The following is a 14,432-nucleotide window of genomic DNA, read 5'->3' as shown; positions in this document are numbered from 1 at the left end:
TTACCGCAGAACATTTAGAATGTATGTATGATAAAACGTTTGTTAACAGATGTGCTTATAAACAAAGAATAATTTGTGCTTGTTTGTTGGCGTACAGTGGCTTTCTTAGAAGTGCCGAATTATTAAATATATCTACTTCGGATTTAAGTTTTGACGACACCCATTTGTCTATTTTTCTTGAGAAAAGTAAGACTGATATCTATAGAGACGGTGCATGGGTTGTAATAGCACGAACGGGCAACAAATTGTGTCCTGTTAAGAATTTAGAGCATTATTTGGATTGGGCTGGGCTAAATAAAGATGAAGATATGTTTTTATTTCAGGCTTTGAGTAAGTGTTCAACGGGATATTGTATTAAGGGTATTAACAAAGCACTTAGTTATACTAGATTAGTAGAATTGTTTAAAGAAGCGTTTCAAGGTATAATAGATTGTTCAAAATATGGGTTACATAGTTTGCGTGCGGGAGGTGCGACAGCGTGTGCAAATAGGGGTATCCCTGATCGTTTGTTTAAGCGCCATGGGAGATGGAAATCAGAAAATGCCAAAGATGGTTATGTCAAGGACGATTTGAAACAACGTCTTAGCGTGTCTTTGAGTTTGGGTCTATAAGGCGAATCTAATTTAAATGGTGATTTATGATACTAGTTCTTTCTTTGATATTCAGGCGGTTCGACGCTGCATACCACTAGAAGTGTTATGGGTTTTGATATGGAGCAGGGGAGGAAGAGAATATACTATGGGTTCTATGTCGGCCGTTTATGCCGGTTGAGACCAAGGGCTCTGGAAAATGACCAAAACTGGATCAGACCTGTAGGTCATTTAGCACTCCGGTAAAATAGCATATTTTGTGCTAAATCATAAAATCATGTGATACGAAGAAACTCTGTACGTGTCATGATGTAAACTGTCAGGTATAATAAATTTAACAGTGTTCAGTAGTCCACGAATGGAAACCATTGCCAATTAATTATCCTTGTGTATATTGCTCTAATCACAATCAATGGAGGATTAACATATAACAGATTAAAAGCTTAATTAGCTGAGTTTTGTTCTTTAATTAGTACTGTGTGATCATTCTTAAAACCGAGTTGTTGTTACAGCATATTTGCCAACTTTCATCGCTCGTGCAGCCATATTTACTGTATCAACATCAAACAAATTAAAAACTTTACTTTGTTGTCTTCACTTGATAACCAGAGTTAATCATGCGAATGATATATATATCAGAAATGTTAGCACGCTTTACATCATTTCAAAATGTTGAAAATTCAAAGAAAACGAGATGAGAACATTGTCGTCAATGAATCCAACCTCCCTTATTTGGCATATGGGGACTACAGCATGTATATCTTGGCATTACTCTATACATTTAATGAAACATTAAAATGTTGAATACTAAAGTGAATGACTGGTTTTTACAATCCTCCATTCCAAACATGTTTGACATGGCTGAATGTCCAATACATGGGAATTGATGTATTGTGAAAACCCCATCCTTGATAGATGACTGAATTGGGAGACAGCTTAAGACTGTTGCTCTAAGTGTGAGTGAATGAAGTGAGCGTGTTAGTACTGATAAAGGAGCGAAGCTCCTAATCACAGTGAAGTGAGCGAAGCTCGAGTGTTAGTACTGATGGATGAGCGAGCTCGGATTGTAAGATTGAGGAGCGAAGCTCCCAGACCAATCTTGAACTGTACCTGAAATAGATTCCATTTAATACATAAACATATATACATGTATATGAATTTAACAATAATATTCAATACTGACTTCAAACCAAATAGGTAACCCCATACTTTGGGGTAGAATAGCTAGTTTATGGTTAAACTAGCTGTGAAAATGCCAAGGTGAGCAGATGCAAAGCATCTGTGTAGCCCCCAAAGTGTGTCAGTAATAGAAGTGTGTGAATGAATTTATGGACCAGCTACCCTCCTGTCTGCCAGCAAGATTGATTTAAACAAGCAAAATTGATTTAACTACATTTGATTAAAATTCAATAAACCAATAATCACTGATAACATGTTCTTTCTAGTATGACAGAGTGTTTGAACAGTATTGAACACCTGTATAAATTCTTCAGTTATAACACTGTTAACACATGACACCGTAAGTTTATTCATGGCAAATGAAATTAGGAGTGTGCAGAGTGTAGGCTTGATCCCAAATTGACACATATTCGCACTTGAATTCTGATTCCACATGTTGAATTCTAAAATATACACAACTTCGATGTATATTCTCACTATTACAGTACCCAGAATAATATTAAATTTTACACTTGAATTCTGATGTTTTGCATAACTTCTGTTGTATACTTGATATTTCTCACTTGAATTATATATTATATATTTCACACTGAATTTATATTCACACTGAATTTATATTCACACTGAATTTATATTCACACTGAATTTATATTCACACTGAATTTATATTCACACTTGAACTATATATTTCACACTGAATTTATATTCACATAAATGTAATTTCACACTTGAAATATATGTTCACACTTAAATTTATTTGAATTTTAATATTTTCACACTTGATTATGATATTCCACAGTTGATTCGCTCGAACGATTTGGACACAATAATAGTGGAAATATTTATTAATAACCCACAACTGACACGTATCTAGTATGTATAATAACAATAATATCTTGCTTTCAAACTAACTCAGTAAACTATTTGTGCATCTCGTAGAGTGTCATTTGGGGTCCTAATGTATCGAGTATAACAATCTGATGACCACCTTCCCATACTCCTAATTAGATGGTCTTCAATTCTGGCCTTGGCAGCCGAAGTTGCTGCACCTATTCTAAATGAATGGCCATTATATGACTGTTCATTAACACCTATTTTACTCAAGACATGTTTAAGACATTTAATAAAAAAGTTTCGAGATACAGATTTCGTGTCTTCAGTCATGAAAAAGGGCATGTTTTTTTTAGAGAACTTACAATTCCTTAAGTGTCTATACTGGGAAAGCACTGCAACAGGACATAGTCTATGACCGTTTTTAAAAAAAAAGGTAATTGAAACCCCTTTAGAGTAAGGATCAGTTTTTGACTTTTTCAACTTTAAGACAGCTTTATCGCCAAAAATTTAGATGTCCTCGTATGTAATGTCTACTTGAGGATTGAACTGGCCTGAAGTCGTGATTTCTCCACATCTCAAGAAACCAAAAAATGTGGTGATATACAAAGCCTCCGACAGACAATCTGTGTATTTGCTAAAAACACCCAATCTTAAAGCATTACATATTTGTTTCAAGATATCACTAGTTATTGGAAGTCTTGTTTTGTTGTTAGTTGGTTGTAGTCGTCTTACTGCGTTGAGGATAGCGTACACTCAAATGTTCCTATCAGGGTTTTCGAAATACTCTGAGTGGCCATACTTCATATATATGAACCTAACACCACTCAAGTAAAGTTTAATTGTGGAGTAACTTAATTTTAAAATGCTCTGACAATATGAAATGAAATATAGAATTAACGTCTGAGAAACTGGTGGAAGTATTGCTACCCATCTATAATTATATTGGGCAAGGAATCGTTGATATGCATTGAATCCAGTTTGATATACCTTAAATGCTTTCGACGAAACACTGTGATTCCATAAATGCTCTGAAGTTCCATTCAGTTCTGCCAAACAATCATGCTCACATGTGGAACAACCACAGGCTGCTCTTGTGCTTGTGGTGCCGCCTGCTGAAATCGTTGTAGCTGAAATCACGAAAGTGCATCAGCTATAACATTTGAATTGCCTGGCACAAACCTACTATATATACTATTCAAAAAAAGTAGGGGATATTTGATTTTGGGGGCATAATACTAAAATATGCAAATGACTACGAAAAAAGTCACTATAGAACCTAACAGAAAAAACATTTCCAGTTACATGTGACGCCCAAACGCACCAATAGCTACCGCATGGAATGCAGGTGATGCTTGGGATCATCATGGGGGTCCAACCCAAGATTTGCACGACTCGGACTTTGAATGTTACAGTCATTGTGGCATTGAATTCCAGGGTGGAAACATCAGTTTAATTGTTTTAGTGACCAGAAAACAAATTTTGATATGCGTTGGCTTACCCAAAATGAAAGGTTACGTGCCCTTGGCATGCTACAGATCGGCACAACACAGGCGGTTGTGGCGCGGACGATGAATGTTTCTCAGTCTGTCATAAGCAGGCTATGGTCCAGATACCGTGATACACAATCTGTACAGGACAGACCACGCTCAGGTCGACCAAGGGCGACAACTCAAGCCCAGGATCGATTTATCCGTACCTTGGCCTTGAGAAATCGTGTCATCACAGCAAATCAGATCAGCGCTCATCTTCAAACAGACACTGGTGTGAGAGTGAGTGGCCAGACGATTCGGAATCGACTGCATAGGGGTCACCTTCGCGCCCGACGTCCTCGCGTGATCCCTTGTTTGAGAGATCATCACATTCAGGCAAGACGTCGTTGGTGTAGGGATCGTCAACACTGGGATATCGATGCTGGAGCAATGTGATGTTTTCAGATGAGTCAAGGTTCACTGTTGATTTTTTGGACAGACGTAGGAGGGTGTGGCGTCGTCGAAACGAGCGCTTCCAAGACGTTAACGTCATCAGACATGATCGATTTGGGGGTGGTTCTGTTATGGTGTGGGGAGGCATCACTGTTGCTGGAAGAACGGCTTTACATGTTGTTGCAGGGCGTGTTACAGGCCAGTACTACCGGGACAAGATCTTGGCAGTCCATGTTGTGCCGTTCGCACGACGTCATGGCCGCCGTTTCATCTTCCAGGATGACAACGCAAGATGTCACAGGGCCAGGATCGTTACAGGTTACCTCCAACAACAGAACATCACCACATTACCTTGGCCAGCACTGAGTCCCGACCTCTCCCCCATCGAGCATGTCTGGGACATGCTTGGACAGAGGTTACGTCAACGTCAACAACGTCCTGCCAATGTCCAAGAACTTGCTGCTGCGTTGCAACAGGAATGGGACAATCTGGACCAAAATGACCATAGACGTCTCATTAGGAGTATGCCACGTCGGATCAATGCTTGTTTGGCAAACAGAGGAGGATTTACCCGTTACTGACTTGGTTGTGATGCTGTGGTAACTTTGCTGTTTGATCCCGGGTATCATTTTACCCTTATAATGGTCAGTCTGTGCCTTACTTAGTCTAACGATCATTTGGAATAAATCGATGAATGTGAACTTCATTTCATTTTGTCATTTGTTTCTTCGTCAGTTTCATTAGGTGACTTTAATAACACTTCAAAATCAAATATCCCCTACTTTTTTTGAATAGTATATCATAAAACTATTTTGGGCTGCTTTGAAAGCAAATGTTCTCATCAATTTAGAACTGGCGGGATCAGATGATCTCCCTTTATTTAGAATATTTACCACATATCAAACTTGCGACTACGATAGGATACAACTCCCTGAAGGTCATTGTGACAATTTTGTTACTTTTAAACAAGTTTGTGTCCGAAGGCCAAGATTCTGAGAACCATTCGCCTTGAAAATACACACCAAAGTCGAAGTTAGACGAAGCATCCGAAATAATTCAATATCTGCACTTGAAATAAGTGTTTTATTATGAAACAGAAATTCTGTTCCAATTGCATAAAAATTTGTACCACATTACGAGATCTTCCCTTGCTTCATGATTTAGCCTAATATGGTGGTGTAGTTTAGATACTTTGGTGGTAATACCAATTAGGAAGGATGTAAAAGCCCTAGCAGGGAGAATTACCCTTGATGCAAAATTAAAGTGTCCTAATAGTTGCAGAACTTCTCTTTTGGTTAATGATCTCTTGTGCAGAAATTATAAATTCTTTAATCCGTTCAATTTTGTCAATAGAGAGTCTACATTCCATATTGACAGTATCTAAAATGATTCCCAAATATTGAAGAACAAATGACGGACCCTCAGTCTTTTTCTGAGAGATGGGGATATTCAGTCTGTGAAATAAAGTTAGCAATGATGCCAATGTTTCTTCTCCCTTAGACTTCGGAGGGTCAATAGTCAGGAAATCATCTAACAAATGAAAAATTGTGCTTATTCCGTACTTGTTTCTAGCTATCCACTCTACAGCCTGTGAGAGATGATCAAAAATTTTGGGGCTAGACCTACTTCCAAAAGGGAGACGAACGAAAATATAATATTGATTTCTCCACTTAGCACAGTACAGGTGCCACTGATTAGGAATAATAGGAACCTGTTTGAATGCTTCAGACATATCAGTTTTACATAAAATAGTATTCTTCCTGAATAGTCTAATTTTTTTCAATAGGGTCATCTAATTTCACATACCGGTACTTCAAAGAGCACAATTCTTTCTCTATTAAGTCATTTATGCTATCAACATTGCTTCCTTTGTGAGGTGAAGACAAATCAAGAATCAAACGTTTCTTTCCTGAATATTTCCCGGTTACTAAGCCTAAGGGACTGACCCTATAATGATCAAAAGGTAAGTGGGGAAAAAGGACCTTTAATAAAACCCTTTTCAACTTCTGATTTAATAAGCTCATCAACTATTTGAGGATTATCTCTAGCTGACTTTAAATTTTTACATTCAAATGTATCTGAAACAGAGTCTTTAACTAATGTATCGAACCGTTCCTTAATCCTGAACATAAATATTTAACAAATTATCTATCAGGATGATTTCCATATTCAAATTCAAGGTTAATGTTCTCACCCCTGACAATCTTTCGTTGTATTTCTGGTGAAACCCAATCTGATTAAAATACAGATCTATATTTCGTTTTGTTTTTTTATACTTACGATGGCCTACACTACATGAATATCTGACAAGTTATAGCGATAGGTCACGTCAGGGGTCAAAAGACTGACTAATGACCCTATGACGTCAGACATTTGATTAACCAATCAGCATTGATGTTACTAGTGGATTACCCACAGTTCCGTGCAAAACACGCCTAAAGCTCTTCCGGTGCTAGCGCGTGACCTTGAACTGATTCCAGGTGACCAACAGCAAACTAGATAAAAAAGACGCCGCCGACATCTCTTGAATGCAATTCCACCCGAACCGGTTGGAGCTAGGTGCTATTGATAGTAAAGGCACGTAAGCTTGAAATATTTCTTGCTGAATACATATAGCATGACTTAGTCTATGCGCTGTATTCTAGAAAGAGGCAGATTCGAAAAAGAGGCAGATGAGGTCACATGGCATAGGTCATGACATGTGGACGAGTTTGTGTCAGTGCATAAACCAGACTTATTTACATAAGCCCCCATTAATCATTCGGAACTACTTTTCACAGTGTATAGAGAAATAGTCAACAGTCTTAACTCGTCACGTATGCAGTACGCACTGGTTAATTAAAAGATCGTTGTCAGAAACATAACACCAAGAATAGTTTTGTGACTGGTTCCCAGAATTTTAGAAAGTCGGCTCTGGTAGAGCACACTGCCTCCAGTGACCATAAAACGTTACTTGAACACGAAGATCGACTATTTAAAGATATGATATATACGGGTGATGTTGTAAATAAAGTAAGAAAATAGTGTACTTGCGATGAATGAATGTTTCTTGTTATTGTTATATTTTATTTATGGATAAATAAATAAATGATAATTGATTACACATGTTCCTTTATTGCGGGGGGTGGGTGGGTATAAATGCCGACGTGAGATTAAATTTCTGTGTGACTGTCCTTGATCCAATTAAACCCATTGGTATTTCAATATCATGTTGTTTTGTGGCTACTTATTGTGTGCTAAAAATAGCACCACTTTCTCCGCTTGAAAAATGACCGTCTGGGAAAATTTTGAAGTGGAAGCCCTGGAATATACTCTTTACGTTTGCAATACGTACAGATTTTATCCACCGTTACTGCATGTTTCACTTAACAATGAAATGCACCGTTTTCAATTTTTGATCCCTGTGTTCTCCTACTCCTGATATATCGGACTGTTGTACAATGGTTTCATACGTAAGACTACAGATTAGACTCTCTGTAGAAGAAGTTCCCCAAAAATGTTAGGTTGACTTTTCCAGAAAAAGACCTAAACTTGTTCCAAATCGTAAAAATACGCCGTTTTTAATTTTCAATCTCTTTTTTTCTGCTACTCCTGATGTTTTAGACTATTATACAAAGGTTTCATATACAAGAATATCGATTGCACTCTCTAGAGAAGAAGTTAAAAAAAAAATTAGGTGGACTTGTCGAGAAAGTGATGTCTAAACTTGCTCGACATCGTAAAAAACCTTACTTTCTAAAGTCACATAACTTTTATAATTTTTAATAGAAACTTGTAGCTTTAGTATCATCTGATAGACAATTCAATTGGCTATTAATATTAAAGGATATCAAACTTTAACTACTTGGTAAACAACCAATTGATGCATCGTATTTTTCGCACAGACACCCATTCTTATACGCCCACATTTTCATGTGGACGTATATTGCTGTCGCCTCTGTCCACAATTGTTTGTGGACACTCTACAGGTCACAATTCTGATCCGATTTTGACGAAACTTGAAATATAGGTTTATCTCCCAAAAGATCTCGGTTGCTTTCGATATTGGCATGTATCGGACTGACACTTCATGGATTATGGCCCCTGATTGTACGAAAAATCACGTTTTTAGCTTGTGGACCCTATAGAGGTCACAATTTTTATCTGATTTTGTTGAAACTTGAAATGTAAGTTTATAACCCAAAACTCTCGGTTCCTTTTGATATTCGCACATATTGGATCATAACTTCCTGAATTATGGCCCCTGATTGTATAGAGGTCATAATTTTTATCCGATTTAAAAAAAAGTTTTAGTATATGACCGTTACACCCTAAGGATGGCTGAGTTCGAATTTCGTGAAAATCGGCCCAAAACTAACAGACAAAATGGACGTCCCTCGTTCTCAAATAGCGTAAAAATATGGTATATCAAGGTTGTGGACCCTCTAGAGGTCACAATTTTCTTCTGATTTTGATGAAACTTAAAATGTAAGTTTATTACCCACAGATCTTGGTTCCTTTCAGTATTCGTGCATATCGGACTGTAACTTCCTGAATTATGTCCCCTGATTGTACAAAAAATCATGTTTTTAGCTTCTGGACCCTATAGCAGTCATAATTTTTATGCGATTTAAAAAAAATGTTATTATATATCACGAAATCACCATGAGAAATTCTATGTTCAAAAGTGATATTTTAAAAAAGCCATTATTAATGGCCACGTGCTTGTTTTCATTTTTCAAAATATTCTCAATAGGTTCATACCGTCCTTGCTTTCCTGCACATTTAAAATGCTCGAGTCTCAAGTTGCTGGTAAATAAATTATGAAAGAAAATGTTATTCGGATATCGACAAAAAAAATATTTTTAACGTTGGAAGATTTTTAAAAGAACAGGAAATTAGTCTTATTGTGGTATTTAGAGATGAGTGTCAGCTATGATTGAAATAATTCTGGCCTGCTATCCAAGGCAAAAAGGAGGAGTAACTATTGGCAACAAAGATGACTTCGCTTCTGGAGTTTCATGTAAGTTTTCCGCCTTTATTATTTTATTTGCAAACTGTTATCACAATGTTGTAGCTAGTTCTTGTTCAAACAATTGCAGTTTGTACTTACATCCTCAAAAATACCCTATAAAACTATGATGACAGTGATGTCTAGCCTAAGATTCTAGTAGTTGCTATGTATACTGTTCTGACGTGTTGTCAACAAATGTTAATTTTGGCATAATGATTAGGCCTATATTTCAGCTGCTATCTTTGACTCCCTCATTGTATTTTCAAGCGATTTCTTGTGACTAATGACTTATTATTAGGTAGATCATGCTAGTCAGACTTTGGTCAAAGCGTGATTTAAAAACAAATTCCACCTGATTAAGTAAAAATTGGTGAGTGAAGCTAGCCTACCAAAAAAGAAAACAAATTTGTCCATACTGTCACTGCCTAGTTAAGAATATATTTGGATACCTGAAAACGGTTTTAATTAATCTATGACTGATTTGTGTTTCAGAAATGTATTTTCATAAAAGATAATGTTGTGATAGTCATGTGTGCAGAATTTCTTGAAGATGTTAACCAATAAAGATTTGAGTTGAGGAAGATCATTGAGCACAAAAATGAACAAATAAATGTACACTGTAATATTTATACGCAGTAATTCGCCTTGATAATTAAGAGAGGGTTTATTGTCCATTTGACCACACTTTTCGACCAATCAGAATCGAGGAAGTTTCTAATTTGTGCTACAATACATATTATACATTGTTAGAATCGTCATTAGATCAGCTATCTAAATATAAAAACCTTTTCTGAAAATCTGTAAAAATAAAAAAATAATGGAGCATTTTCCAAAATTTAACGATTTTTCGTCTTTTTTCGATTTTTAGTCCCTTATTTTTCCTATTACAGTTATTTCAAAGTCGTATTGAATGTATTCGTTCACAACACTTCCGAAGGGACTCTCGATTGAGAAAGTTTAAGAAATATCGCTGGAGCAGCTATCGAGATACAGGCGTCCAAAAAGACCCCAAATCGGAAAATACTTGATTTTCGGTGTGCCATATTTTGCTTTCTGATCATGGTATCTGTATGAATTGGGTATCATATGATAGTCCATGCATCGGGCCACTCAATGATACCTTAATTCGTTTAATCTGTTGATAGCGGACGGAGAAATCACGCTTTTTTTCCCAAAAGTATCCATTATTTGCATTTTTTCAGAATATTGAACATTATTTCGCCTGCTTCCGGTTTACGAATTGTTGTTGGAATTGCTTTACCAAAAAGTTCGACCATATGGCTTTATTATGGTCCAGGAGTTTCATAATCATTGATTAATCCTTATAAAAAAATTATAAGGGTTAGAAAATGAGCCGAAAATTCGAAACTTAAATTACAGGTATCAAAAAATGTAGGTCAAATTTACAAAGTTTGAAAAATAACAAAAATCGTCTCAAAAACAATGTGTTTCCAATTTTCGAACGATGGAAGTCATAGACGAATATTCAAAATTGAAAAATGTGAGATAGTCATTGTCTCCGAAAGGATTCAGGGTTTACGAAAATGTCATATATTTGAAAATAGGTAAAGAATTGACGAAACTATGGCCGATTTTCAATTTCAGGACAACGTACAAATTTCGGCCACTTCTGGTATGCGCTTAAGTGTCAAAAATAGTTTAAAAGTCACCACCACATGATTTCTAAATAGAAAATTTGGTCCCTGATCAATATCAGTTTTCCATCATGCAGAAATAAGCTCCTGTGGCAAATAATAATAATAATTTTAGTAAAAAACAATAGTCTTTCAGACGAAAGTCTGAAAGCCTAATTATCTGTGGATGGGATTAGTGGGTGAAAAACAATAAACCATGGCTATTATGATCTGAAATCAACAAAGATGAAACATATTTTATGTGGTTGATTAAGCCTCTTTTTTCCCCCACCTAAATCTGTTATCGCAACTATGAGTCAATCATTTATTATTCTGTCAATTGATTTAAAATGTTTTAGACTGATTTATCTTTTACAGATTTCCGCCTGTTCTTAATAAAATGGAGTGGTGTCCCTTTGATCCCCAGTCTGTTGATAGTACAACTGATTATGTGGATTCTCTCTATTTTGTTTTTGATAAGTAAGTAATCACATTTTACATACTGTTCAGACCATTGTCCAATAAGGTTTTTATACGCCCACATTTTCATGTGGATGTATATTGTCGTCGCCCCTGTCCGTCCGGACATCTGTCCGTCCACAATTGTTTGTGGACACTCTACAGGTCACATATAGGTTTATCTCCCTGAGATCTCGGTTCCTGTCGATATTGGCATGAATTGGACCGTAACTTCATGGATTATCGCATTTTTAGCTTGTGGACCCTATAGAGGTCGCAATTTTTACACGCCCACATTTTCATGTGGACGTATATTGTCGTCGCCCCTGTCCGTCCATCCACAATTGTTTGTGGACACTCTACAGGTCACAATTCTCATCCAATTTTGACGAAACTTGAAATATAGGTTTATCTCCAAAAGATCACGGCTGCTTTCGATATTGGCATGTATCGGATCGAAACTTCATGGATTATGGCCCCTGTTTGTACGAAAAATCACGTTTTTAGCTTGTGGACCCTATAGAGGTCACAATTTTTATCCGATTTTGTTGAAACTTGAAATGTAAGTTTATAACCCAAAGATCTCGGTTCCTTTTGATATTCGCACATATCGGACCATAACTTCCTGAATTATAGCCCCTGACTGTAGGAAAAATCACTTTTTTGTTAGCTTGTTCTCTATCCATCTCTCGAAAATGTTGGCGTATCCTGCCTGGCAGCCGCTGGTTATCTTATTTTGTTGAAATTTGAAATGTAAGTTTATAACCCAAAGATCTTGGTTCCTTTTAATATTTGCGCATATCGGACCATAACTTCCTGAATTATGGCCCCTGATTGTACGAAAAATCACGTTTTTTAGCTTGTGGACCCTATTGAAGTCACAATTTTATTCCTATTTAAAAAAACGTTTGAACATATCACCGTTACACCTTAATGACGGTTGAGTTTGAATTTCGTGAAAATCGAACCAAAACTGCAGGACAAAATGGCCGCCCCTCGAATGCAATGTAAAAATATGGTATATCAAGATTGTGGATCCTCTATAGCTCAGAATTTTGATCTGATTTTGATGAAACTTGAAATACATGTTTATAACCCAAAGATCTTGGTTCCTTTTGATATTTCCGCATATCGAATTGTAACTTCCTGAATTATGGCCCTTGACTGTACGAAAAATCACATTTTTAGCTTGTGGTCCCTCTAGAGATCACAATTATTATCCGATTTAAAAAAACGTGTGAATATATCACCGTTACACCGTAATGATGGTTGAGTTCTAATTATGTGAAAATCGGACCAAAACCGACAGACAAAATGGCCGCCCCTCGTATAACGCAAATGGTGTAAATATGTGGTATATCAAGGTTGTAGACCCTCTAGAGGCCACAATTTTTTTCTGATTTTGATGCAACCTTAAATTTATGCTTATATCACAAAGGTCTTGGTTCCTTTCTATATTCACGCATATCGGATCGTAACGTCCTGATTTATGGCCCTTGATCGTATGAAAAATTGCATTTTAAGCTTGTGGCCCCTCTAGAGGTCACAATTTTTATCCAATTTAAAAAAAAAACATTTTAGTATATCACCGTTAAACCCTTTTGATGGTTAAGTTCGATTTTCGTGAAAATCGGACCAAAACTGTCGGACAAAATGGCCACCCCTTGTACACAAATAGTGTAAAAATATGATATATCAAGGTTGTGGACCCTCTAGAGGTCACGATTTTCATCCAATTTTGATGAAACTTGGAATGCATGATTATGTCCCAAAGATTTTGGTTCCTTATGATATTCGTGCATATCGGGTTGTACCTTCCTGAATTATGGCCCCTCTAGAGGTCACAATTTTTATTTGATTTAAAAAAAAACTTTTAGTAGATCACTTTTACACCCTAATGATGGTTAAGTTTGAATTTTGTGAAAATCGGACCAAAATTGTCGGACAAAATGGTCACCCCTTGTACGCGAATAGTGTAAACATCTTGTATATCAAGGTTGTGGACCTCCTAGAGATCACAATTTTGATCCGATTATGATGAAACTTGAAATGCATGTTTATATAACCCAAAGATCTTGGTTCCTTTCGATATATATCACAGTTATACACCAATGATGTTTGGGTTCAAATTTCGTGAAAATCGGACTAAAACTGACGGACATAATAACCGTCCCTTGTACGCAAATAGTGTAAAGATATGGTATATCAAGGTTGTTGACTCTCTAGAGGCCACAGTTTTTATCCGATTTGGATGAAACTGTAAATACATGTTTTTATCATAAAGATCTTGGTTCCTTTTGATAATCACACATATCCGAATGTAACTTCCTGGATTATGGCCCCTGATTGGTCGAAAAATCACATTTTTAGCTTGTGGATTCTCTAGAGGTCACATTTTTTTTTCCAATTTTAAAAACCGTTTAGATATATCACCATTCCACCATCATGAAGGTTGAATTTGAATTTCGAAAAAATCGAAATGAAACTGCCCGACAAAATGGCCGCTCTTTGTACGCAAATTGTGTATAAGTATGTAATACAAAGGTTATGGACCCTCTAGAGGTCACAATTTTTATGCGATTTTGATGAAACTTAAAACATATCTTTACATTCCAAAAATCTCTGTCTCTTATGATATTTCAGACCATGTGGTAATGTAGTATGGTCAGTTTACATTACTTAATCATTTATTTTATTTCTTTAGGGGGCCTCCACTTCTGTTACAGTTTCATTTGGGTGTTGTGAGTCGAGAACGGTTTTCTTCATCAGAATTAGTTAAAGAATATATTAAGTTTAAGCAGTTAGATGAGGTAGGTATTAT

General features: G+C 36.4%; 1 protein-coding gene across 4 annotated transcripts in view; it reads left to right on the top strand.

The window, feature by feature from the left end:
- The window catches only part of LOC126821159 (WD repeat-containing and planar cell polarity effector protein fritz homolog), a 161,899-nt gene that overhangs the window by 73,084 nt on the left and 74,383 nt on the right, over positions 1–14,432 (top strand). For all 4 annotated transcript variants that reach the window (XM_050549525.2, XM_050549526.2, XM_050549523.2 and 1 more), the window contains exons 18-19: positions 11,531–11,632; positions 14,316–14,421. In XM_050549525.2, coding sequence (XP_050405482.1) covers positions 11,531–11,632; positions 14,316–14,421 — 208 coding nt within the window. The remainder of the gene's footprint in view (positions 1–11,530; positions 11,633–14,315; positions 14,422–14,432) is intronic.

Source organism: Patella vulgata, chromosome 5, assembly GCF_932274485.2.
Source record: "Patella vulgata chromosome 5, xgPatVulg1.2, whole genome shotgun sequence".
In the NCBI taxonomy this organism is placed as follows: Eukaryota; Metazoa; Mollusca; class Gastropoda; family Patellidae; genus Patella; species Patella vulgata.
The sequence above is the reverse complement of the archived record's forward strand: the minus strand, read 5'-3'. Positions and strand labels throughout refer to the sequence as shown.